The sequence below is a fragment of the Haemorhous mexicanus genome, chromosome 22 (assembly GCF_027477595.1).
Source record: "Haemorhous mexicanus isolate bHaeMex1 chromosome 22, bHaeMex1.pri, whole genome shotgun sequence".
Lineage (NCBI taxonomy): Eukaryota > Metazoa > Chordata > Aves > Passeriformes > Fringillidae > Haemorhous > Haemorhous mexicanus.
Genome location: NC_082362.1, coordinates 5,288,506 through 5,316,354, shown reverse-complemented (window position 1 = coordinate 5,316,354; position 27,849 = coordinate 5,288,506). Strand labels below are relative to the sequence as shown.

At 43.5% G+C, this 27,849-nt stretch overlaps 1 protein-coding gene across 7 annotated transcripts in view; it reads right to left on the bottom strand.

Moving 5' to 3' along the window:
• The window catches only part of CUX1 (cut like homeobox 1), a 269,325-nt gene that overhangs the window by 40,831 nt on the left and 200,645 nt on the right, over positions 1-27,849 (bottom strand). For 3 of the 7 annotated variants that reach the window (XM_059866191.1, XM_059866192.1, XM_059866195.1), the window contains 5 exons: positions 26,244-27,070; positions 24,687-24,852; positions 23,969-24,025; positions 6,907-7,209; positions 2,466-2,654 (listed from right to left, as the gene is read on the bottom strand). The exons of 1 other annotated variant lie outside the window; for it this stretch is intronic. In XM_059866191.1, the coding sequence (XP_059722174.1) occupies positions 2,466-2,654; positions 6,907-7,209; positions 23,969-24,025; positions 24,687-24,852; positions 26,244-27,070 (1,542 nt within the window). The remainder of the gene's footprint in view (positions 1-2,465; positions 2,655-6,906; positions 7,210-23,968; positions 24,026-24,686; positions 24,853-26,243; positions 27,071-27,849) is intronic. 3 more of the 7 variants (XM_059866196.1, XM_059866197.1, XM_059866194.1) reach the window with 2 other exon arrangements.

Here is a 27,849-nt window from a genome sequence, read left to right as displayed (position 1 = left end):
TGTGAATGGAACAAATGATATAAAAGCACATGTTTCATTAAAATACAAAGAAAGAGGAGGAGTTCCCACTGTTCTCTTTCTGGAGGACAATCTACTATCAGCACAAAATTTCCACTGGGCCAAAGGCAGAACTAGGACTCAGACTTCAGGCTTTAATGCTGGTCTCTGGAAACTTAGATGACATTTTTAAAAGCTTTTCCATTTTTATTTTTATACATATGTGCTGCATGCAGACAACGTAAGGAGATCATTCAGCACATTTGCAGTGACAGCAAGGCTCAAACTGGAATCTAAGTTGCAAACACACTTTATTTTTGGAGAAGTTTGATTTTTGTCTGTGACCAGTCTCCACTTCTCAGGAGATATATGAAAAAAAAGGAAACTGAGCTGTAATTTGGGCCAAGGTCTGGATCTGGGTCTGAGGCTGAGTTACACCTTTCCCCCCCCAGTCCAGCTGTGGATGCCACAGACACCACTGCACAGCTGCCCACTGAGATAAAACAGAGCCCCTTTTAATATAATTTTTACCTTATGTGGTATTGAACAAGATTATTAAAAAGTGAAATAATGGGGAAATAAAGGGAATTCAATTTTCTCCTGACAGCAGTGCTGTTCTGTGAGGAGTGTGATGCTCCAGCAGCCCAACACCCCGGAGGTTATGAGAGGAATGAACATTTCCAAGGCAGGAAAGGTGTGCAAATGTCTCAGCCTGGTGAGCATGAAGCTCCAGCTCCCTCCAAAGAGGTTGAAAAGTGTACATTGCAAATTTTCAGAACCTCTTAAAAGGGACATTTATAGCACAAACTTCAGACTGGTGGAACAGAAAAAAAAAAAAAGAGATATGCAGCTCACCTTTATCATAATTATTAATTTACTCCCTTAATAAAATGTGGCAGAGAAATAATTGATAATAATGTTTCACTGGAAGTAGACCCAGTCGCATTGTTCTTTAACTGACATTAACTGAAGGGAAAGTTAAATTCTTAATGTGGCTCTGGAGCAATTTAAAAGGTTAAATCACAGGATCCTTACCTGCATGAAAGGATTTTGCAGAAAATACAGGGCTGAATTCACTTTAGACTGCTCTGAGGACAGCACTTGCACAGTTCAGGAGCTCAGAGCAGAGTTTCAATGATTTATGGCCTTATCTCTATTCAGATGCCATCTACAGACCATATGTATTGCTCACTATTTGATAAGAATCCAGTTTAGAAAATCGTTTTGAAAGGATATTGTCAGTACTACTTTTAAATTATTTTTATTTTATTTTGCTGCATTATGGGCAATATTCTCTGTGAGGCTATAAAAATCCAGCTAGTTGACAATTTTATTCCTGCCATGTTTCTAATACAGCAAAACTCCTCATGATTCCCTTTGGTTTACAGTTGTAAGTGGGAAACCCAAGTGGATTTTACTCCCCATGGAAGATCATACATGTGCCAAGATACTGCACTGCTTTATTTTATACTGGTTACTGTGACAAGGGCTTGAATTTCTTCTTAAAAGCCTGCAAGACTACAATTTTCCCAGCAGCTCCCTCACTGCAATTTTAAAAATAATCACCAAGTTCTTGATCAAATGTGTAAATGCTTTCAGAACATCAGTCAACAGCAGAGCTTTCAGTGTACACCATTAATGATGTCTGTGCTAATATCATTAAGGGACAGCTCCAGAGATGTATATATCATTAATTAGTTAACTGCTGATAATGGCAGCCCACGAGTCTCTCTTGTAAAATCACATGAACATACTAAAAACAGGGCTCTGAACAACCACTGGGTTTTAGTGATGAATTTAAAATGGAGAGAGTTGGATAAATTTGCAGGATGAACTTCCTACTAAGATACCCAGTAACAACTCAGAGCACTTACAGGTCCATCCCCATGACCCTGTTTTATGTGAGCATAACACAAATTTTATTTTATTAACACAATCACCTTACCCCTCCCTATAAAGGCTACAAATATCATTATTCTGCAATAGCCTTTTATAAAGGCTGCATTTTTCTCTCCTCCCAGCAACCATCAGTGCAGGACTGGCAAGGAGCTTTCCCAGGAATCAATGCACAGTTCTTCCAGCCCAACATCTGTGACCAGCTGCAGCACTATTAACTAATAACCCAAAGCCAGCTCCCAAACCCACATTTCTCATTTGGTAAGGCAAGTTATCAGAGATACACCATGGCCTCAGTAATTAATCTATAGGAGAAAGCAGCAATGATTCCCCAGCAGCTGGTGAATATTTAGGGTTTGGGGTTGGCTTTTTCTTGTGTGTTTGTTTTCTTTTTATTTTGAGATGTATCTGCTTGAGCAAGCATCAAATAAAAGCTCCAAAAAAAACTGAGCTGAAGTCCTTTTGCATAAGCCTCATAGCAGTGGATCAATGGTGCCTCTCCACTATTTCTGGAGGGTTATAAAGCCAGGCTGAAGAGTGGAAGGTGTGAGTCAGCACTCTGCTCCCGTTACCTTTTTTCTCCATGCGCTTCATATCCATCAGCTTCTCCACGTTGTTGGGATCGTTGAGCCACAGCTGCATGCGGACAAAGGGCTCCCTTCCCTTCAGACTCAGCTTGTGCCAGGGCTTGGGGCGAGCCAGCAGGTCTGAGACAGAGCCCTGGGTCAGCCCCAGGATTGTCTCCCCAAACAAACGCTGACCTAAAGGGAAATTGAGAAGAGCATGAATTCGCTCAGCCGAGACACGGCAAAGAACACGAGATCATTCCTCAATTAGTCTTACTTCAGAACTGCTTCAAAAACCCAGAAGAAACGTTTAGGAGAATAAATGCTCTGCCCCCCACTAGAAGGGTAAATATTGAGCTTTAGTTTAATCCTCAGGATCTGCCTGGGATAAAGGGAGGAGCCCGACACGTTTGGGGAGCAGGACCTTACAGTGAAACAGTGTGCAAAAAATAAAACTAGGAGAGGAAAAATAAACTGAACTTCTAGCTGAGCAGGCAACTAGTGAGAGCAGTGAGGCACTTAGCTCTTATGCAGGAGGGCAGTGCCACAGCTTTGTTCCAACAGGGCAATCCAAACATTTCCAGCAATCAGTGAACCAAGAGCAATGCAACCTCCCCCTTCAGCAAGGGCCATATAAATGTGCTCACAGAAACATGTATGGAATTTCTGTGCTGTGCTATCTGTGGGGATCTAACTGTGCCTTACCCACTGGAGATAATCAGAACTTGCAATACAGTTTTTGTTTTACAATCTCTACAGTATTTCTAATTAAGAATAGTTAATTTTAGTTCTCTTACAAAATGCTGTCATCTGGCAGGGTGAAATCTGCAAATGCTTGACAGTGTACAGTGTTCATATGTGCATTGCTGACAATGATTTTATATGGGAACAGCCTGACTTATGAAGGGCTGGGGAAAATGCCTGTGCAGCTCAAACCCAACCACAGAGCTGATTTTTTAACTCCCTTCACTTCAGTGCTCTTCCTCAGCTGCACTGCCTTGATACCAACTCCTGCTGCAGGAGAGCCTGGAGTCATCTGAGTCATCAGGATTTAAGGTACAAGTGCTGCTGCCATGGCATTTGAAGGTAACCCAAAGATCTTTCCATAACCCCCAAATTTGGGGCTCAGGGTCCTGTGTCTGATCTGCAGCTTTGGAGTGCTCTCACTAACACACAACAGAGCATTGTCCCTCCACATCCCAGCACTTACAGCCAGTGGTAACCAAGAGATCCCTAAGGGACAATGGGGTGAGTGGGGGTTCTGACCCCACAGCTCTGCAGGACAAGCCCACACCTGCAAAAGCACCACCACCTCTCAGGAGCCCTTCACAGCCTTCCCTGATCCTGACACAGACAGCTCATGGCAAATATCTGCTCTACAGACCCATCCCCTGCACTTAACTCCAAGATTCTCCTCCTCTTTCTCTTCAGAAATATCTCAAGATTTTTGCCCTGGTGTGTTTTTTTTTTTTTTTTTTTGCATGTGTGGGGAGAGGAAGGAATATGGGAGCAGTCAGAAGCTGCAGAACATCCCACTCAGGTGTGTGGGGCAGGTGGGTCTGCAAAGTTTTCAGAAGCAGCAGCTGAGATAATGAGAGGCAGAGAGGTGAAAGGAGAACAGGGCTTAACATGACACTCTGCTAATAAGCTCTGAAACCAGCCCTGAAAACAGCTCCTACAGACTGAACAGAAACCTACATCCAGAATTCACTCAAGTTCCTGAGTAATAAGTGATTTTCCACTACCCTCAATATCAGGAAAATCAGACAAAAGAGGTAATTCAGGGGAAATTTTATCAATTTTATCTTTATGTTTTTATCACATGTCTTGCTGGGGTAACCTGCTCCCTGCTTGTATTTAAAAACATCAGCAAGGCCTCATCCATTTCCCTGTAAACCTGCCAGCTACTAACAAGATAACACAGCCACTTTAAAAATCTGCTATTGTGCTGCCACATGAACAGGAATATGGGCACAGATTTGCAAAAGGGTTGGGAATGAGCAGTGCTGGCAGTGCTGCTGAAGGAAATGAACCTTTAAACTACAGCCTAAAAATTAAAAATGCAAACGTGGAAGGAGGTAACATCATGTTCTCTAGGTGTTAAGAACAAAGCTAAAGATGTTTTGTGTTGTTTATTTCATGTCAGGATATGGCAGGACAGGAGAAAACACCTGAAAGACTCCCAAGCTAAGGGGGAAGGTGTCAGAAATCATCCCTGGGAGGGAGCAGGTGGATCACGCTCCATCTTCAGCACAGCACCACTAATAACAGCAATATTTTTAAGCCCAAGTTTCCTAAAACTCCTCCCCACCTTTCATGCCTGTTCTTACTGATGCAGATCCTAATGGATCTTTCATGGAAAGTCTTGACCCTTCCTACAAAATGCCCAATAACCCCTATCCTCAAACAGCTGAGTGCATCTGCTTCCCTCTGTGAGCTCCTGCAGCCCAGCAGGGAACCCCTGAGGATCCTCTGACTTTTGGGGCTCAGAACATCAGCAGCAGCTCTGTGCTGAAGGCACAGAACCTTCAGAGAATGGTTTGGGTTGGAAAGGACCTTAAAGATCACCCAGTTCCAGCTCCTAGTGAAAGGAACACCTTCCACTGTCCCAGGCTGCTCCAAGCCCTATCCAACCTGGCCTTGGACACTTCCAGGGATGGGGCAGCTGCTCTGGGCACCCTGAGCTGGGACCTCCCCACCCTCACAGGAAGAATTTCTTCCTAACATCCCATCTGAACCTACTCTGCTTCACTTTGAAGTGATTCCCCTGACTGGTGAGGGGAGGAGAGACCCACCCAGCTCAGTCTGAATTGCTTTGTACAGCTGTGGTCTCTGGCTGGTGACACTGGGACACCTCAGCCACCACCAGCTGCCTGTGACAGGTCCACAAGGCCCAGTGGCCTAGAGCAGAGAAACCTGTGCACCAGAAATCCTGGTGCACCAGCACACTGAGGGCACAAAAGGAGACATTGAAACTGGTTCCACACCTAATGCAGAGTTTGGGGCACATTTCCTGGCTCTTCTGCTGCTTTTTAGGCTTGTCAGCCACACTGTAGGAAAACAAAAATCATGGGAAATAAAAAAGACTAAGTAAAAATGGCATCAAAGCAAATGTAAACAAAAATACTTTTTTTTTTTTTTCCCAAACCTCTCTGGAACACCAGAGCAGGTACAGCACTCAACAGCATTTTGCTCAAAAACCAGGGGCTTGGATCTGCAAACCCTTACCATGATTTGGGGCTTTGTCTCTACCTTATCTCCACTGAACAAGAACCACCATCTGCCCCAGCCAAGGGCATGGGCAAGGAATTCTGCTGGGCTCAGTGGAACACCATCTCATTCAGGCTCTGTCAGTGATCAGGGCCATTTCCTTTTTCCCCCCAAATGATGTTAAATGAGAACTTGGGACCTCCCCCATTCCAGTACTTTCCCCCTTAAAATATGTTTTAAGGAAATAACACATTATCCTGTGTCTGGATGAAAAGAGGCTTCCTCACATACTAAACCAGAGTTTTACTTCCACAGTCATCATGTTCAGATGATAGGGATAAAATTCTTCTCACATAAGTAACATCATCAGTCTAAATCTCAACTTTAGGTCCTATTTGTAGAGAAGGAAGAGAAACTGGTACTCCTGGGGAGCAGCAGCCATTCCCACCTGATGCAGGTGGGATGAATCCCTTGCTCAGACCCAGAGGCAGGAGCAGATAACACTGGCACAGCCTTACTGCCCTCCTGCCAGAGCCCTCAGAGGATCCCACAAACATTTCCCAAAGCCCTGGGAGGGAAGCAAGGGTTAAAGACATGAAGAACCAGTGATTTAGAGGCACAGTGACAGAATCAATGTGGACTTCCCAAACTCACTTCAGGTTATTCCCTGTGACTGTTCCCAACAGTCAGGACACTGAAGGCAACAGCCCAAAACCCATCTGGAGGCAAAAGCAGCCTCAGCTTTGCACCTGTCTAAGCAGAAGAACTGAGGGGCCCTGCACACTTATCTCAGGCTCATCTCAACCTCAGCTGAGGCTGGATTTTCCCTCCCAGCTCTGCAGGCACACTGTGCTCCTGCTGGTGGTGCACCTTCCTCTCCAGCCATGCTGGCCTCCTCTACTTCACCCAGCACGGGCCTGGAATTTGCAAGAGTGGGGGAAACAGCCTTTCCCAAGGAGAGATCTCCTGGCTCTGGGGTTCTGGGGGTGCTGACAGCCTGCTGCACTCGTTTTGGGAGGTGGGAGCAGTACCTGGCTGCTGAGCCAGGAGCAGAGCTGAGGAAGAACAAGGGTGTGATGGGATTTGAAGCAGAGTGTGACAATGTGAAAGGAGTTTTCCACCAGTTTAAAAAGATTAGATACCTTTTTTGCCTGGGTCAAACCCAGGCATTGTCATACATAAAAACATGAACACTTACACACGACTTTGGTCAAGAAATGAGAATAAAGAGATTTACCAAGATTGTTGTCCGTGAGCACTTCCTTGACCCTCTTGGTGATGCCATAGGTGTCCAGCTCAGGGGACATGGCCACCAGTTCTTGGATGCTGAGTGCAGAGTGGCCCGAGAGTGGCAGAGGGGTGGTGGATTGGGATTCAGATGCAGGTGGCTCACTGGATTCCTGGGATTTGCCATCCTTACTCGTCTCTATGGCAGGGCAGGGCTGCTGTACCAACTCAGTCAGGCTTTTCACTGATTCACTGGAACTCATGGGAGATTCAGGAGCAGGACTGCAACTGGCAGAAGTCTTTGGAGTACTTTCTGTAATTAAAAAAAGAGAAAAAAGTCCCCACTTTAGCATAATTTTAATGTTTTGATTGCAGGATATTTAACTTTCCTCCTCATTTATATTCTACCTACTTAAAGAAATGCCTAAGTATGCAAAATGTTACTTGCTATGACTTGGGTACTAAAAAGCCTCTTTTTAAAAACAAGAATTATTTTCTAATTTTGTCTTGAGTCGTCTCTGATTTCTTCTAAAGACAAGATGTACAAATACAAATAAAAATCAGGAAAAACTGAAGTGCAATAGTCTGTAAGTTTGCACGCAATTTCCTTGGTCAGGAAATCTCAGTTTTGCTTGTCACAACATTTTTATATAAGGATGGTTTTAAAGCCACCATTCTAGACTGCTTTAAACTTCCTTCTGTGACTTGTAAGAAACTCACTCAGCCACTATTTTGTTCTGTCAATGAGGGATTTTCTACAAGTGATACAACTCTCTATCTTGAGAGTGTTATTGATTTCCTTTTGTTTCTTATCACACACATCACATTTCTGCAATTCTCTTTGTCCAGAAATAACAAGATTAAAATACAGTTTGTAATTATGTTGTATTAATTAAAGTATTTGAAAATCCAACATAAAGATATGGAGTGGATCAGGAGACAACCAAAACTGTTCATGTGACTCTTGGTTTAAAGGAAAGCTTTCCCAATCTGTTAATTTGCTAACAACAATAGGTTCTGTACAAAATGTTGTTTCCCCCCAATAAATTTATCTCTCACAGAATGTACTGCCTGAGCTTATTCAGGGATTCCAGACATGAGGGTACAGGCTGAACCTTTTTTAAAGCAACACCACAGAGGCAACGTGGTTTACAAGAATCACTCAGGAGATAAGGAGCACAAGTGATTTCTCCATCCACAGCTTTTCCCATCCCTGTGGGGCTGCTTCCTCCTCCTTGCTGCCTCCCTCCCATTACTTGCCAGGGTTTATGGCATGGATTCCAGCCTCACACATCCCTGGGTTTGGCTCCAGCTGCCTGGAGGAGGCTGACAGAGCTCTCAGCTGCACAAGGAGAAGCCCAGAGCCCAGAGTTTTCTGAGCCCTGTGGTGCCACCACAGAGGATTCTCAGGTCCCAGTAAACCTCACTGGTTTTTGAGTTTGTAATCCAGAATATTGTCAGATCATTCCAGAGCATGCAGCCTGTGCAGCATGGAAACATATCCCAAATGCTGAAGGAAAATATTGCCCCAGGAAAAGTCAGGCCCAGTAGGAGCAGAGTGCAGAGGATAATGGTGTTTGTTCTTCAGGGTCCTGGGAGCCTTCCCATGCTGCATTCAAGAGCTTCCCTGACACACTCACTTGAAGTTGCTCTCTCAAACCTAAAAATCTGACTTTTTCCTTAGTGCTTTATGTGAGATGCAAAAGAGGAAGACAGAAAGTGAGGTGCATGTAAATCTTTAAGGTAAAGGGGATCCTACAAATCCTATTTCTTCTCTCTGCTCACCCTGGGTCATCATACAACTGAACAGAAACGCTGGGAAATGTTATTTCTGTATCAGGAGCAGCAGAGGAATTGTACTGTAAATTTGCCCTGACTCACCCATGCGAGGGACCAATTTGGCAGATCATCCATCTTGTTCACTGTACACTGTCAGGGATGGCATGAATTCCCCACATGATAAACAGATTTCTTCTCAGGTCTGTGTCCTTTAACCCACAGCAAGGTCAAAATTATGGCTGCCTAGCTAATAAACTGCACAGCACTCGTTCAACTTCCCTCTAATTTTGTCCCTTGTGCCAGCTTACACAAATCTTACTGAATAACTGGAGCAGCTGCAAATTTCCCATACAATTCCTCATCTGTGCACGGTGAGCCACACTCACACACAGGGGGAAAAAAGGACAAAATAATAAAAAAAACCCCAAAAACCAAACCAAACCCAACCACACAGGACTAAACAAAAGCAGTTCCTAATGCCTCCTTCTCCCTCTCCTTTCCCTGCCCAGCCTAATTATGAACACAACAAAGGTAATCTGTGTTATCATCTATCACAGAGATGCTCTCTGTTGCTCACATATTAGCTTATTTATTTTTTATATCACTCACCAAGAGCTTACTTGAATTTCATTTTTAAGACCAATCTGCTGCTCATTTACTCCAAAAGGTGGGATTATCTGAATCTAATTTTGGAAGGCAGTACAGATGACAAACTGCTTTTTTCCCCCACCAAAAGGCAAGTGTACAGTGATTTCAGGCGAGGCATTATGTACATGTACTACAAATAACTCAAAATATGTTCCCTATTCATTTTTAGCATTTTTCCCTTCTGGAAAAACATTTTCAAGATCACATCAATATTTGAGGAAAAGATGCATTATTTGGGACAGTAAATTCAAGAATCAAATAATGCAAACATTTCCTGTTAATCTACTTAAAAAATTAAATAGACATTTAGAGTACAAGTGACTGCTGACAGAACAAAGGGGAAAAATTGACTGTATTCACTATTCCAGATTTAACTGTCAATCCACAGCCATTTCACATGGTTTATGAAATAATTTGTCTGTATTCATTTCTCTCAAGTTCCTCACAAGACAAAGACACAAATTCAGGATATCTGAAAAATATACATTAAGATTTCCAAAGCAGCAATTGAACATTTCCAATGAAAACAATACATTGAATGCTTATTTCTTTAAAACTTGCTCTGCTTTTTTAACCCCAGACTGCTCTGAAGAATAACACTAACTTAAAAGCAATCCAGTTTCTTAAAAGTAATATTCACTGGATGTTTTCACATTTGTGTTTGAGAAGGAAAGGACCATTTTGTCCATATAAATATAAAACTATCACAGAACAACCTGCAAACTCTATGGCCACCATTTATTGATGAAATTATTTCAATAAATTCCAGACAAACCTATACCAAAGGCCTTTGTTTTCCAACAGCCTGCATCCAATGTAAGATGTGAAGTAAAAGCTCCAAAGCTTCAAAAGTGAAGTGCAGGAAGAGCTGGAGAGATCAAGAGCATCACCAGTGACAAGGTCATTGCAGAACCTGGGAAATTTTAGGTTTCAGGTAGCCAAAGACATCAGTGGTGCCCTAAGCTTTATAAAGGCAGGGTGTCCCCAAAAATGACTTTATGGGAAGATGGTGACCATTAGACCCTGCATGTGATGAAGACACAGCTTAACATGACATTTTAAATGATAAAAAACCCCCATGTAACTTCCCACAGTTACAGGCTGGTGTTGACAAATGCCATTAAAGATGCAAAGACATCAGAAATGCATTTAAATCATCCAAACTTTTGAAGATATAAGTAAAACTGAGCCATGAAAGGGCAAAGGTTCTACCAGCACTTTTTACATTATTAATTCAAAATACAGTCTGGGGTACAGAGAAGTTAAGCCCTTCCAAGTGATTTTATGGAGCACATTCAAATATGCATGCATGGAAAATAATAATCAAAAATGCAAATCGAGTACTAGAAGTGATTTCTGCAGAAATGGGCCAGCAAGCTGAAATGTTTGGCAAGTGGAATTGGGCCCCATTCATGGCCAAGACATGAAGAGAACCAAAGAGCAGCACTGGCTATTTCACAGCTGATAATAGAGCTCAGAGACAGCCCTGCACTGAAGGGGAGCTTCCAGACTTTGGAGGCAAATGCCTCTCCAGAAAGACAAAAACACCTCACTGAGTCTGCCAGCACAGATATCCCTGCTTGGGGACATGTCACTCCTGGAAGAGCACATGGGAATTATTCTTTAGTCAGGAAATTCTTCCCTTCTGTTTTTTCCTACAGTATTAGAGAAGGATGCACAGCCTAAAACGAAGATGTATAAATGAGTGGAAACAAAGTCAACATTACATAAATATCTCCTGTTTTCTTTTAAAACACCATTTTCTCTCTCTATATATAAACAAATATAAATATATATATAATATACATAAAAGTGCTGCATGAATGACCATCTAACTGCAACAAAACCCCAAACCATCATCACAGCCTGCCCTTTCCCTCCCCACCCCTTAGTAGCTATTTGGTAAGAAACTACACTAACCTTACAAACAATTCAGCAGATAGGTCTGGGGTCTGAGTATTTTACAAACCTGGTTGAGAACCATAATAAATTAACCCTGCCTTAATTGCACAAACACAGAAAATCTTTTGTGGTCTTGCATTCCTTGGCACAATGGATGAATCCAAAAGCTGCTCTGGTCCCATCCATCCCCTACACCTTCCCCAGGTGTTTTGCAAAATGTGAGCAAGTCTGAAATCAGAGTTCTTGGCCCAGTTCATTGGTCACAGGTGGTTTTCCTGAACTCCAGATCTTCTTATTCTTCTCCAGCACTTCCCACCCCATGCTGGGGTCAGCTCCCCAGTACTGGATGGTGGGGCCTCAGCTGCTTGGCTATCCCACTGACAGCTTGAAAATCAGCTGAAAACACTCCCCCAGCACGGTCTCAGCCTGACACCTCCCTCTGCTCCTGCTCTGCCTTGGGCATGGGCAGAGTCCCTGCAGTGTGTGAGGAACCCCAGGCTGTGCAGGCTCCTCTCCTGAGCATCACCAGCTCTGCAGGAGTCAGGGGCATTTGGAACTGCAGGGCACTGCTCAAGGGAGACCATTTCTGTGACGTCCAGGAACTCTTCCCAAGCCCACAGGACACATCCAACAGGTGAAGCACAGCTCAGATCCACAGCACTCTTCAGCTGGAGGCTCCTCCTGAAGCTCAGGACATCTCAGATGCAAAGACCTGCAGGTGCCACCTGCTCCAAGCTCCCCAGAAGATCTGAGACATCTACAGGACGTGACACCAGTGCCGCTGTATCCCCCCCAAGGAGGCACTCAGTGACAGAGCAGTGCTGAGACACAGATAAGGTTTCACCAGTCCCAGAGGCATCACGTCTGCCAGCACAGACAGGTTCCTCCACTCCAACTTCTCCTGTGCATTTTGAGAGCAGCAGGTTTGCTGCTTTTGCTCAGACCCTGCCTCACCTCTGACAGCAAACTGGCTTTGCATCCAAATCCACAGTTCAGAGATTTGAACTAGAGCATCTGAATCTGTGAGCATAAAGCACAAGCCCACTCTCAGTCTCTTCTCCCAGCACATCTGTCCATCCACAGAGACACCCTGTACTCCTGGAGCTGCTGGAAGAGTAACCTGTCCAAGCCTTGCTGCTAACACAGGCTCAGCTAATCAACTGCTAAGGGATCCATGGGGAATGAGGTACAGAACATGGTGAAGTTGAGGAAGACCATGCAAAACACAGAAGGTATTCAGGGGCGTCTAAAAGGATTATGAAAAATATTATATTCTAAAGACAGCAGGCAGACAACAGCTGCCTTGAGTTTCAGAGGGAAGTGGATTGAAAAAATGGATCCACTATAATTTTCAGAGACAAATCTCTGTAGTTTATCTGATCCACTATTTAAATTTCAATACACAGTCCTCTATCTGCAGTAATAATAACCTAAATTCCATTTAGTGTTCATTTGAGCAGTCAGGATAAAGTCATTTCTTATTATCTCCCCACTGTGTAAAAAACAGCTTGAAGGTAGGAAGTCAGCAAGCATTTTCACCAAAAAGTAATTATTGTAAGTGACATTTTTACTGCTGGCATGCCATAAGGCGAACTGCGCATTTGGAAGGACAAGTTGCTAAAACAAAATGACAGGGTACTCTGTGACATTCCAACGAGAACCCAAACATGGTTTCACTGCTGCTTGCTTTGATGCACCACTTTTCCCACTGTCCAAGGCTTGGGCTGCAGGTTTGTGCCAGCCTAGTCCAAGTTGTCTCCCGAGGAGCTGGGGGAACGGGCACATCCCACGGGAGCTGGGGGCATCCCGGGCTCTGCTCGCTCCCAGATCAGCACATCAGTGGGCAAGATGAAAGCAGACAAATGTGGACAGGAGATTTCTCAGCAACCTCTTAAAAGAGCATTTGCTACTTCAGGGCTGCATTTACCTCCTCGTGCAGATGAGTTAATGGACAACAACACGCCTGGCAGGTTGCCTGAGATCAAAGTGTCTCACACTGGGACTGGATTAGTTTCTGTTTCCCAATGATGAGGCTGCCCATTCTATCCAATTTGTAGACCAAAACCTGGTGAATGCTGCCCTGAGAATCAGGGCCTGGTCACACACAACTGAGCAACATCCCCCAGACAACCCAGACAGCTTCCCAGGGTGTGAGAACTTCAGGGGGAGATTTCTTCCCTCCAACCTTCCATCTGATTTTACCTTTAGCTATGTCTGCCCTTGCAGGGTCTTATCAGAGAAGCACAGAATGATTTGGTTGGGAGGGAGCTTAAATCTCATCCAGTTCCACCCCCTGCCATGGGCAGGGACACCTTCCACTATCCCAGGTTGCTCCAAGCCCTGTCCAACCTGGCTCCAGGGATGAGAAGAAATTAGCATTCTAAAGTGAATCTTTTAAAGCACCATACCAGCAACTCTCCTCACTAACAGTGGGTGCAGCACAAGCCTGAACTAGGCAATAAAGCTGAGCAGCACTTGTGGGAGAGCACTGCAACACATCCCTCTTCTGACTAATTAAAGAAAATAGGCGTGAAAGAGCCTTCTCCCAGGTAGTGCTTTTGGTGGATTTACTCTGAGTGAGTGAACCTTGCCTAGTCACAATTTACAAACTGATGTGGCTCATGAAAATATGATCCTCCCTACAGTTATAAACTCCCCCAGTTCTGTGTAGGGAGTGCAGAAAGCTCCCTGCAGTCTGCATCTCTAATGATGTCAAATTCACAGGTTGGTGCAGTTAGAGTTGTGAGCACTCGCTGGAGCTGCCACCACTCTGACTGTGGAGAATTTGTTTGTTTGTTTGCTTCATAAATGGTGTAACTTTGGGGAAAATGTTATTTTGGGTCTTAGTTCAGAGGGAAATTTTATGTGGATGGGGGGAGGGATCAAAGGAAAAACCCCTTTAGGAAAGTGTGCAGATGTATGTGAGTCTGCATGGAAGGGGAGGAACCAGCTTTGGTTAACTCTGCAGTTACTGGGGCAATATAAAAATAAAGGTCCCCACTCTGCATATATATTAAATGTCAGGAGCACACAAAACTGAATAATCAGGGTAGATGTTAGAATTATCTGAAAAAACCTGCTTTTCAGTCTTGCTGAAGGGTTGCTGCAATTTAAGTTGTATTTTCAATAATTGTTTTAGCTTTGTGCCTCTATTAAAAAAAAGTGTTTTCAGCTCTGGAAAGCAGAAGGAGCTGGAGAAACCAGATGAAGTTGAGAAAAGGGCACGTAAGATGGGAGCTGGTGATAGACTCAAGAGGAGAGATTTACAGCTGGATGTTTAAAACTTGGAGAAGTTGGGCAACCAATTCTCCCTTGAACAAACCTGCAGCCACAAACGCCTCTGAGTTTTAGAAATCCAACTGCTGTGCCCAAAGCTACACCAAGACCTATTTGTGAAACCATCAGACTTCTACTGAGTCAGGAGGAGTGGGGAGCACGGATTGCTCTGAAGGATGTCTGGAATCTTGTGCAGGAAGATACAACTGGAGTCAGTCAGTTCCAGTGACATTTATCCTGAGATCTGACTTTGGAGCAGACACACCAAGCCCTGACACAACACCCCAGGAGAAAACCCTCAGAGGAGAAGAATTAAAGGACATTTTTTGCAATAGCCTGGGGGGAAGATGAGGCCTCTGTAACCCTAAGCACTACTTTACAATAAAACACAGAAAAAAAAAGGAGAAATGTAAGAATTTTTTAGCTAGATTTGGACACACAGTTGAAAACATCACAGCAATGCCCAGGTTAGGCCAACAGCCCCAAATTATCCTATGATTCTGTGATTCCTGAGCAAAAAGTGGGATCTTGGCATTGAAAAGTGAATTATAATTTTTTGGTTTTACAGATGAGCCTCAACCAATTAAAAAACCCTTTCTAAAAATACACTATATTTTAAATTAGGTGATTAATGGCAGAATCATGGCTGCTTTAAAAGATACTGCTGTACTCTGCCAACCTTTACTTAATATTCAGATTTTTCTGTGTTTCCTTAACTTAGCTAAAAATCAATATTTAGAAATAACTGCTAGAAAATATTTTCAATAACCTTATTATTAAACCAGCTTGTGTGCAGATGCTTTATTAAGGATTTTCTGAATGCTAAAACAAATATGTCATGGAAGCAATCAATCAAGATGCCACAACCCCACAGTGTTATATTTTTAGTGTAATCAAGACAAACGTGTGCACAAAATCTTTTGGAAAACAGAGTGAGAGCCTCCACAAGGAGGTTCTGCTGCAGTTGGTGGTGCCTTTGCTGACTTGCTAACCTTGTGATTTGATGTGTTAAACCAACTTGCTTGGATGTGGCACCAATTCTATGACTGTTTGTTGTCCTCCTGTGTCAGGAGCCTGAGTGTGAAGGTATTTCCACACCCTCCTCTGAGATGTGAACCTGGTGCCTGCTTTGGAGCAGAGGCTGCAGCAGGATGCATATGTGCACTGTGCATTGCATTTAGAGAGATCTCCCCCACTAAACAATGTGGACATTCCCTTGCCACAGGCAATGTTCACATGGGATGGATCCCAGGCTAATGACAGCCCTCCTTCTTTCTTCTTTTCCTTCCTTTCCTTCCTTTCCTTCCTTCCATCTCCCACCATCAGCACAGAGTCCCTGCACTCCAGACCCTCCTTTTTGGGTGCTGGGGAAAGTGCTGAGACAAAATGACATTTACATTGCACGCAACAATATTATAAAAGCTATTAAGGTACATTATTTTACACATCCTCATAATCTCTCCATACTGCTTTACTTAATTTGTGATAAAATTGTTGAGAAAGGGTACTTAATGTAGGACAGTCAGTAAAAGTAATTTATCATCTTCCCGCTTCGGTGCTCACGTTATCAGCGAACTCATTTTCTGCATTCATCATGCAATCAGCCTATTATTTGCATATTAATCAGGCAGTGGACCATGAAAGAGCTGCATCCCAGCCAAATGCTGCACTATCTCAGGAGGAACACTCAGTAATTATCATACATCAGTGTTATGATGTGGTAATTGATTATAACATCTTTCTGTTGCCCCTGGGGAGTCCCACTGCTAACCCAGCTTCAGGCATTCTGTGCAGATTTTTCTCTGAAAATTAGAGAAACCATTGCTGTCCTTTTATTAATGTTTTTTACCTTTACAATAGACAGCTCTCTGAGCATTCCAAGGTACTTTTACTTTTTTTTTTCTTTTTATTTAATGAAACCTTCATTAGGGAAAACACCTGTCTTGGATCAAAAAAAGTAAAAAAAAACCACAACCAACCAATCATCCCAATCAGTTCCCCCAAGAAAACCCAGTTGGGCTTGTTCATATTTGTCCTCTCTCTTTCAAGGTCTGGTGGCTTTTTAGGTGCTGCTGTTGCTTATATAATGCCCTTCCCCATCAAACACAACAAAATGTTGCAACTTCAATAGACAGTAATTGCAAAGTTCGCATAAAGGCAGTTAAGTTGCTTTATTTAGGTGCCAAATGAGAGGCTAATTTTGGTCCTCTCATAAAGGACAAATGAAACATCTGCCAGTTCAAACTTGCACTATTTTTAGGACCTGAGTTCCAGAGGGGTAAACCAGAGAAACAAACGCTAACCACAGCTGTGGTTACGCCGTGGTCAATCTCACACCTCCTTGGTGTGGGAACCCATCCCAGCAGCATCCCAGGATCCCTTGGAAAGCAGCAAGAAAAGGGGAGGTGGCTCTCAGAAGGGACCACCTCATGCCAGAAAACAGAGATGGATGCTTTGACAAGGGCATGGAAGGACAGAACAACGGGGGAATGTCTTCCCACTGCCAGAGGGCAGGGAGAGATGGGATACTGGGGAGGAATGCTTCCCTGGGAGGGTGCTGAGGCCCTGGCACAGGTTGCTCAGAGAAGCTGTGGCTGCCCCTGGATCCCTGGAAATGCTCCAGGTCAGGCTGGACGGGGCTTGGAGCAACCTGGGCTAGTGGAAGGCATCCCTGCCATGGTAGGGGTGGGACTGGATGAGCTCTAAGGTCTGTCCCAACCCAAGTAACTCTGTGATACTGTGACAAGTTGCCATCAGCAATAACTTTGACAAGTCTAAATACTGAACATGTACTATCAGGCCTTTTTTACATTTCTTGTTGTAATTGTATTTTCTCCTTTCATTGGCTTTTTAATTGGCTATCTTTCTCTTTTCACTTTTATTTAAATTTGATCTCAAATCCACTTTGCTTTGTTTCCAATGCAAGTTGCATTTCTCATCAGACTTAAAATAATCACTGGATTCTTTCATTTGCTGTTTCTCTGGAAGGTTGTTGGCAAGTTAAAAAACCCTACAACCCTACATGCATCAAATGAGGTGAGACAAATTCTTAAGTTTCTCTCACACCCTAATGTAAAGGACAGGGTGGAAGGTAACTTAGAGGACATTAATTTTCTGGTAATATTCTTTTTTTTCATAGTGGGAATGATTTGCTATCCAGCAATATGTAACTCTCTAATCAGAACAGGCTGTTTATTTCCCTGTTTCAGAGCTGCTGGGTGAGGAGGATTTCCATCCCCATTAGAAGATGGAAATAACAACCCACACATTTGGTGCTCACACACCTTTTTCCCAGTATTTTGGGAAGAAAATAGCCCATTATCTGTTCTTTGAATTGAAAGCAAGGTAATTTTCATCCAGTGGATGAAAGCATTAGGTGATTTGCTGAGCAGCAGTTGGGCTGTTGCCCAGGGAGGCCGAGGGTACCGTGGCCATCTCCACCCCATCGGTGGCCACAGGGCTGGACCTGCAGCCCCCCTCCTTTTACCACCAGCAGCCAAAAGACCAACATGAACTTCTGCCAGCTGCCAGAGTCTTCTATCCCCACCAGAAAATCATCTGCTCCCTTTGGAGAAGTGCCTTTCCAAGCTCTTGTGCAGCTGCCAGCCCACGGGGGACAGAGCCCGGCCGTCACCGCGGCTCCTGACCCTGCCTGGAGCTGCACAGCCCCGGCCTCTCTGGTGTCTGTGCTGCTCCAGTTAGGCTGGAATTTGCCTTTCCAATCTCTCAGCTCCTCGTTTTCCACCCAGCCCCTCTGTGGTTTGCAGCTGGCAGCAGGGAGGGGGTGAGGGCCCCTCCCCAGGGGAGGCCGCGCAGCTCGCAATGCAGAGGGGAAGGAAAATGCTGGTAATTAATGAAGTGAAGTAATAAGTAATGAAATTAACAACAGTGGAATTTACAGAGCTCGACTACTCAATGGCCATGGCTTCTCTCCCTGACTACATCCCCTTTTTAGCAACTCTCATGCTAACTGCTACTCTGTGAACTACCTGAGAAGCCTGAGGCAATAATGGTCAGGAAAGTTTCTTTTTTTTCACACAGCTTAAAAACCATCTTCATTTATTAATTCTGCTCTTTGAAAATAAAGACTTTAAGGATAAGGCATTGCTGTGCCTGGCTCAGTGCTGCTGCAGAGCCACACTTGAACTCCTTGCTTGGGGATCACACGAAGGGGGAGTGAGTGTCAAGAACCCACATTCCCAAATTAACTACAGAAATAAACCTAGCTGCAACCTGACTGGGTAACTTCTCCAAAACAAATGCTAGGAGTCTATAACTGCACTTAGGAGTGAATTGAGTTTGCCTTCAGAATCCAGCACAGGTCTCCTCTTTGCTGTATTAACAGGAACACTGTAATTGAGTCACAAGGAGCATCAGCCTAGAAAGCAGTGTTCACTCCCTGATTTTGTGTTTTATTTCAGCCCTTCTAAAATCCCTTTAGCCCTTTTCACAGCCTAGAAGTATCGGCCTTGATACTCACAAGGAGCATCAGCCCAGAAAGCAGGGTTCACTCCCTGATTTTGTGTTTTATTTCAGCCCTTCTAAAATCCCTTCAGCCCTTTCACAGCAAAGCTGTGACCACAGTGAGGATGGAGTCATCTTCTGCAAATTTAACCACTGGGTGGTTCCATGGACAGAAAAGAATACAACCAGGAGAGGAATTTCTCCACAAACACTGAATATTTGCAAACATCACGGATGGGAAAGGAGCAGGGCTGTGGGAGGCAGCCTGGGCAGGACAGGCCTCAGCAGGAAGCAGAAATGCCCAGCTGATGGCCACGAATCAGAGCCAATGTTGTGCTCAGAATCAACTTGAGGCACTGACTTCATGCTGCATTCCCAGGTCCCAGTGAGGTGCCTTGACAGAGATTCTCCTGGTTTTATTGATAGCAGAAAGGCTGCCAGGGAGCTTTTCATGGTCCAAATGTCAGGGAAGTGGCACAGAAGATGGTGACACACATTACAGACAGACTATAACAGCTCCTCCTTACGAGGAGCCAACTGATACCCTATGGTTTGAAATCAACACAGCCACAGACAACTGCTCCTGAGCCCAATCCCAAACCACACAGAAAGAATGTGGAAACTTCACCAGGATGTGCCAGGGTGCTCCAGGGATAAGCATGAAGGTAACTCCTTGGCTGACATAGTAGTTCAGCTCTGAACTTTAAAACCACACTTGCACCTAGCACGAAAGGCCACAACTTTCCCAAGTCCAAGACTCAGTAACTGGTCATCAAACACAAAACAACTCTGCAAGGAATTCCTGCAGTCGGCTGTCTGAGCCATGTGATCTCCCTTCTCTTCCATTTCACAGACTACATTAACCACAAACATTTCATGTCATACATTTTTATTAACCTGGAATGCCAGCAAATGACTGCAAAACCATCTCTTTCTCTCTCTTTATTTTTTTAAAATTCAACAACAAAAACCAGCTCCAATTTGGGAGCATCACTGCACCCAACCACTTGGGTGATGTCACAGTGAAAGGATTCAGCTCTCCCTGTGCTAATCCCAGCTGTGCTCTGGAGCACCATTGCACAGCTCTGCCCACCCAAAGAAACCAGAAGAATGCGAGAAAAGATGATAAATACAGGGAGATGGGGGTAAGGGCTTCTCCTTTGCCACCACAAGGCTACTGAGGTGTTCCCAGAAGTGCATCAGGATGGTGATCCCGAATTTGGGCTGCCAGCCTGAAACATGCTCTCTCCCTACTTTGTTTCTTCCAGAGCAGCCAATGTGACAGAATTCTCCTGGTACCAGGAAAATGGGAATATCCACCCAGCACATAGTTAACTACCTGCCCACTCAGCAGCTTCTGTACTGGCCAGTGGTACAGGAATCTGTATTACATAAATGAAAATACAACGGATACCTGGCTCTGCCACCACACCCTGATCTCTCTGTTAATATCATAGCAACACAAAATCATCCTGAGGTTTTTCTGATTTGTGTTCCCAAGGGATGAGATGAAGTAATCTCCCCGTTGTTATTTTGAAAAGAAAGCTTTAATGCATTTTTTAGTTGATCTAAATACAGTAGATCTCGGGTTTTTAAATCACCAGATAATACGCAATTATCTCAGGCTAGATTCTGATTTTGAAACAAGCTCTAATTAGCTCCCCATTTTATGCTGCTATAATCCTTTCTTCAACTCCCATGAGTGTTACTATTGCTAAGCAGCATGAGGTTAGGAATGATGGATGATACCCAGAAAGGAAGACAAACAAAAGGGAAATTCAAAATCCCCTGAGATCACCCGCAGCTGTATCGGCAAATGAAGATTTCCACATTAGGTCATAAGACGACCCTTACAGAAACACACACCAAAAAGGCACGTCTTCTTCCCACTGAGTATTTGCAAGCCTTTCATGTAGTATAGAGAGAGTATATGTCCTTCACAGAGGATAAAGAAAAAAGTGAATGTAAAAATTCAGCTTTCCTGCGAGCAGCCACGGAAGGAATCAACAGCACCAAAAAGGAAACTCTGTCTCATTCTCCTATAGATACGCAGCACAAACCCCCAAAATAAAACCAACTAATAAAAGCTGTGCACAGTACAAGTATTTAGAGAAATATCTGAGCCTTCTCCTGGCACATGGCAACTGTTCAAACCCACCCCGGCTCCCATCAGCAGTAATGCAACTAAATAAGGGCCAAATTCATCAGGAAAAAATGCTGATGCAGTTGGGTGACACTAATTCAACTTTTTTTTCCATGTGATTTGGTCCATGCTTTTGACACATAAATCATTAAAAAGGCAGATTTACCCAAGGGCATTAGAGCATTTAGGTGGAAAGAAATACACAGAAAAAATGTTAGAAAAGGCACAGCAATACTATTTTTGACCACCTAGGGTACAGACACCATTTTTGTGTAAAACATGTTCCCTGAAACTTGCACAAAATCACCAAGCCTTGAGGAAAGCTCACAGGGAGAAAATACAGGTATATATACCTGGCTGTCATTTTGGTATAGGCTGTTTTTTATAAAATTCAGGAATACAGCTTCCAAAGAAGAAAACCAAGCTTGGCTTCCCTTGGCTATCTCAACATATATATAAATATATAAGATTTATATATGTTTATCCATTCCTTATAGGAAACACTGATGGGTCCATCTGTCTACATGTAAAAATGGAAAATTACTGGACAAAAGGTGAGATTTTCATGAATGAGGTGTTAATCAAAACTTCATGATCTAGAAGTGTAGCTAACTGGGCCAGAAATCCAGAAAATCTTGCTAGTTTGATAGAATAGAGCCAAACAGTAATGAAAATACTCCCAGCTAATAAAAGCTGGAGTCGTTACTATGCATGTTGACACTCTGTACACTGAAGACCTTCTTGGCAAAGCACTCAGGAGCCACTGAGTGTATTAGTTTAATTTCACTTCTTTCCCTTCATGCATTCAACAAGTTCCCAGCCAATTATATTACACGGAAAAGGCTCCAGACCTTTCCTCGTTTCAAAATTGTTCTGATTAATTTCTGTTTTAAAATTACAAGTATGCAACCTTCTCTGCCTTGATTTTCCTGGGAAACGTCTCAGAAGACCAGAAAATTGGAGCTGTCTCTCTCTCTCTTTTTTTTTTCTCCCTGCCCTGGAGTGATGGATCTTTCACAAATGCATAATTATTATTACCTTTTCCAAACTGTTTGCTGCATTTTTAATTACAGAACAGCTGCTAATAAAAGGAAACTACCAAACTGCCCTTCCTCATTCAAATAACTTGGTTTTTGCTCTTTTGTTCTGCCTGGTGGCACAACCTTCCTTATGCCTTCACACAGAGAAAGGCACCAAGAAAAGAACATTTTGTACAACAATTCTATTTTTAATCCTCTGAGAGGAGGTAGAAAAGGGCACGAGCCCATTTTCTCATTTGTAAGTCGGCTTTAAGGAATGAAGGAGGACAATCATCAATAACATGATTTTATTAGCTGATAGGAACGTGTCACCTCACAAAATATTAGCTCAAGGGCAGGAACTGACAAATGACACAGGGAGTGTGGGAGGGAACAAAATATCCCAGCAGCAAAACTGAACTTCCTGAAGGAAATCACTTTCAGCTCCCAGCGATCCCCCCGGGAATGCAGAGGGTGGCTGGATTTTAATACTATGGGCTTGTCTCTCCATCTTTCACAATTAGAGCTAGTCATAAATATGAAGATTAGCAATAACAATGCAGCATTTCCCAGCTCCTCTGATTTCAAATTCCCCCTAAAATGGCTACAATTAATTACTCATATTTTCCACGCCGTCTCAGGCGTTTGTAACTGTGACACTCTTGCACGGCATTGATGCCACAAAAAAAGTACTCAATGGCATGTTTTTAATGAACCATCACAGGAAATTTCCATGTTCCCTAAATGCTTAGCTATAAGTAACAATAGCCCTATGATTGCAAATAATTTTCTCCCATTTTGGTTTTGTTTTCATGGCTTGTTTTTACTGGGGGCATTTTTTTTTTCTTTCTTTTATGTATTTATTTTCAACTGTTCTCCTTAAGAAAAACGTGGACTGAATATCATCACGAATTTTCTTCTAGTAAAATCTTTTAGAATGCAAAATAGTTTCCCCAGTAGAGAGAAAAAACACTTTAGCTGGGATATTTAGAGTAAAGCCAGCAAACTGCAGAAAAAAAGGAGTATATCAGAATAGCAGAAAGGTGGAAGAAGAGCACAACCCTTCCCTGTCTGTGCCCTGAAATGCAGCAGCTCTCCAGCACAGGGCACTGGCTGTAAGCACAGAGCAGGGCACGGGTATTTTTCTGGAGTGTTTTACGTCAGTGAAGCATTTCATTGGTAAGAGGCTGTGTGGGTAGAGTTTGGTATCTAACAGCAGGAACACAGCTGTTCTCTCCTGTCCCAGCCTCCCTCCTATCCTGTGACCATCTCTAAAGCCTTCAGCCACTCACTTCCCTGACACTCAGCTTTGCTGCATCTGCTTTTTTATTTATTTTTATTTTTTGAAAATGAAAGAAGAAAAAAAAAGGGTCAGCTGGGAATATTTAACGAAGCTTGAAACAGACGTAACGTGGTCTGTTCCCCACCTTTGGATTAACAAAGCAGATTTTGTGCAAAGGAGAGTGGAAAAAAACCTACCAGCAAGTGAGGCAGCTGGAGTATGTGGATCACATTACAAACCAAGGGCTTGTTTTACAGCTATTGTCACATGTCACATTGATAAGCTCAACTATGGCAAAAAAAAAAAAAAACCCTTACAGAGCCAATGATCTCTAAGATCAGACAGAGTCTCTTTACCTAATATATGCAGCTAAATATGTGTGCTCCCTACATCTGCCATAGCAACAAGGAGAGAAGGAGGAATTAACTGCATTAATAAAAAAAACTGAAGGGACTCCTGTATGATACAACAAAATGTGAGAAACCTCTCAGCATCAAAGCAAACGCGACAAAAGCACAGAGAATTATTTCAGAGCAAATCATTGAAACCAGCTGATTACCTGAGCTTGCACATCCCTGCTGTAGGGAATCCTGTAATGATGTCACAGAGTGAAGGACTAGATAAGAGAGGAGAGGAAAATCAGGGAACAATAAAAGGAGATGCCAAACCACAAACTAAACAGTAAGCAGGCTCAACAAATAGCAAAGTGCTGATCTCGGCAAGGGCTCGCTGCTCAGTTAACTCATGGCACAGAAAGGTGCACCCAGGCCAGGCTCCAGCCTGGATTTTCTGTGTCAATAGGTACTAGGGGAAGAGACAGCCACAATAAAAGTGTCATTGCAACCCAGCATTCCCCCTTTAAAGCTCAGTTTTCCAGCTCACCTCCTGAGACAGCAATCGATATTCTCCCTGGAACAATCCAAATCCCCTGTGCAACCCTAGGAAACAGCGCACAACATTTTCCAACTCTTTGGCCAAAATTTTTGGGATTGTGTGTCATATTCATGCCTAGATAATATCACCCTAACGAGGAACTTGATAACTGCTGCTTATCAATTACACATAAACGTTCATAAACATTCCCAGCACTTCCCCTTAGGGACTGGCCGGGCTGCCAGGGTGGGATGGTGCCACTTCCATAACACCTGGACCAGCACTGGTGCAAGGCTGGCTTACTGCAAATTTAAAAAAAAAATAAAAAAAATACAGAAAATAGAAAAAGAAAAAAAAAAATCTCCTCCTCCTCAACTCAAACAACATAGTGGAATTTTAATTACCTTGTCCTTGTTGCTGCCCTTGTGCGGGCAGGACACACTGTCCCAGCTCACCATTCAACCAGAGCTGCATACGAATAAATGGTTCTCGGCCTTTTTGGGTCAATTTGCTCCATGGCTTTGGCCTGGAGAGCATGTCACTGACACTTCCTTGGGACAGCCCCAATACCTGAAGTGAAGCAACCAAGAATGGCACGTTAACACACTGGCAGTGGAAACGGGGGGAATTTAAATCATTTTGGTTTCCTTTACTGTATCGCTCAAATTGTTTGTATATGGACAATTATAAAAATTGGACAATTATAAAAACTGTATTCTGTGGATACTCAGATGGAAATGCTTTTCTTTCTGCCATATTGCCTTCTGAAGGAAGGTGGGTTTTTCCTGCAGGATATGGGTGGCAGCAGCCTGGTGAGGGATTTGCATGCTTTTCATATTTTGTGTCAAACAGTTTCATCAGTTTTAACAGGAAAAACATCGAGTCCAGGCACACACAGGCAGATGAAACAGGCAATGACTGGCATGTATTTTGTTCTCAAACAAAAATAATTGGGACTTTTGAGACTAGGCCTATATTTGGTTGATTTTTGGGGGATGAATTATAACGATGTGTGTTTTCACCTGTAGCAGCGGCTGCTCCACATAAGTAAATATTTAAGCATACAGCTGAATGCAGGGGGGAGGGGGGAGAATTTCAGACAGGCAGAATGCAATTACTTGCCTGGTATTCAGCACAGGTACAAGAGTTAAAAATCATACTTAATGAAAGCTGCCATGGGATCTTTAATGACCCCGAGAGGTCAGACTTTTCATTTTACATCTTGGTGAGAAGGTAATAGTGCGATGCCAGCTCCTATTACACTTTTATATTGATTCAATTCTTTATAGGAAGAAGAAACAACAAATGTCCAACACTTTTTACAGCCTGGGAGGGGTTTTCTGGTGGTTAGGGACCCTCAAAATCCCACGTGCTCAGGTGCTTAGGGCTCACAATGTGAGAACTTCAGGGAGCCTTATCTGTAATCAAACATAGCTCTAAAAACATCTCAGAGCACACTGAGGTACTGAGCACCAGGTATTAGCAATGACTTGGAATTCTTGGCTTCAGACTAAGGAGAGTTAGGGGATTTTCCATGTGTTTGTTTTAATGCCCTTGTGCACATTTCCAAATAATAACGAAAGAGGAAAAATGCTCTTGTGTCCATAATCTTTGCTTATAACAAAGTTAAGGCTCTCCAGTCATGACAATGGTATTACTCAAATATTCCACGAATTCATTACATTAAGCATGAAATATTGAGTCTCAGCGATGTTTGCTTCAGCTTTCAAGTTTTCTAGACTCGGGGCCCCATTCCTAATTCCAAGTGGCTGAAGCCAATCCCTGGATAAAAACCCTTGCAATTCCTACCGCACAGGGAAACTAACACTTGGTAAGTTTGGAAATACTTCACGCACGAAGCAAAACCATTTTTCCATAGGACCCCTCTGGCTCTGCACCTGTGTAAGGAGCAGAGGGCACAATCACAACAGTGGTGAAACAAGAGAGAACCACTTCTTTACCTTTTCCCCAAAGATCCTTTGGCAGATGCCATTCTTTGCTAGCTTTTCCTTGACCTGCCGCGTTAGCTCTATGGTATCCACCTCCTGGTACATATAAATCTCATACTGCTCGGGTGTCAGTGGAGGAACCGAAGGTTTGGATGGCTTGGACAAGGACACGATAGGGGATGAAGGGAGGGGGCTATTCTGTGGTGTCTCACTGCGACTCGCCCCAGTCATGCTCAATTCAGAACTCTGCGAGTACGGAGATTCCGCGTTTGGCCACTCTTTCCAATACTCGGAAGAAGACGGTCCTTGGAGCTGGCTACGATCTGGCCTAGTCTGATTGCTGACCTTTTCTTTTCCACCACTGGCTTCCTCAACTTTTATATCTTCAGGAAGAGCTGCATTTCTTCTCTCATGCTGCACAGTATTCCACCAATGGTCCTTCCAAACACCACCACGTCCCAACTCATTTTTAACATGCCTCAACATACCCTGGGCAGAATCACTTATTCCATGAAGCTCTAAAACAGGTGCCTCCTGAGGCTCCTTTTTGAGCCCAGAGAGGTTCTGCAATGCAGAGATACTGGAATCAGTGACAGATGAATGTTTCTTCAGGGATATGGCCAAAGGAGAATAGCTGGAAACCGAAGACATTGCAGGTGTAGACACTAGTTTGGGGGACAGGATAGAAATGTCAGCTTGAGATAGAGGTGGTGTTTTTAAGGCAGGTTCAAGGGCAGCCTGCTGTGCCTCCATTTCCCGTCGGGCTTGTTGCAGAATGGATCGAATTGCATCATCAGAATTGCCACTGCTAGAGGCAGAAGGCGGCTGAGCCGGCTCAGCTATGAAAAACAACCAAAAGACTAAATGCAACAGAGGAAAAGGCTTCATATTCAACACGTGCTACTGTAAACATTTCCCTGACGGGGAAAAAAAAACCCAAAACGGGGCTGAAATACATTTCTGGATGGGAGGGAGGAGTTTTCACTAAGCAAAGATTTGCGCTTTTCAAAATAATGTAAGATTTCCTAAGTCCTTCACTGGAAAATTTTGGGAGTTGCCAAAGTGCTGGATGTTTGCACGCACAGACTCAGCTGCACAAGTCTGGGATCACTTGCCCTTCCACCATTGTAAAAATTTTCAAATAAATGCCTTTGAAAATCAACCCTTCACTACTTCTTCCCCCACCCCCACATGGTCAATAACATTTTATAGCTGCATTTACAAAGTTATTTAACCTTTCACTTCACTCTTTTCTCCACAAATGAATTTAACACACACTCAGAACTGAACACAGCTGCATTCACCTGGACAGACTATTACAGTATAAATAAGGTGAGACCTTTTAATTTCAAAAACACAACACACAAGTTACAACAAAGACAGAACTTTAGGAAGAGATGATCATCATTATTTCACTTGACAAACTAAATATGCTCCTGCTTCCTGTTTTCTTGTACCACGGTCCCAAGCACTGAAATAAACAGCTCTAGCAGAGCCAGGCTGACACCTGGCCATCACCCTCTCCCTTATCTGAAGCTCTAGGGTGGTGCTTTCAGCAGAGATAACCCCCAAATGCAGCATTCCAGCGGGGAACCGGGATTTGGGTGGCTGTGCTGCA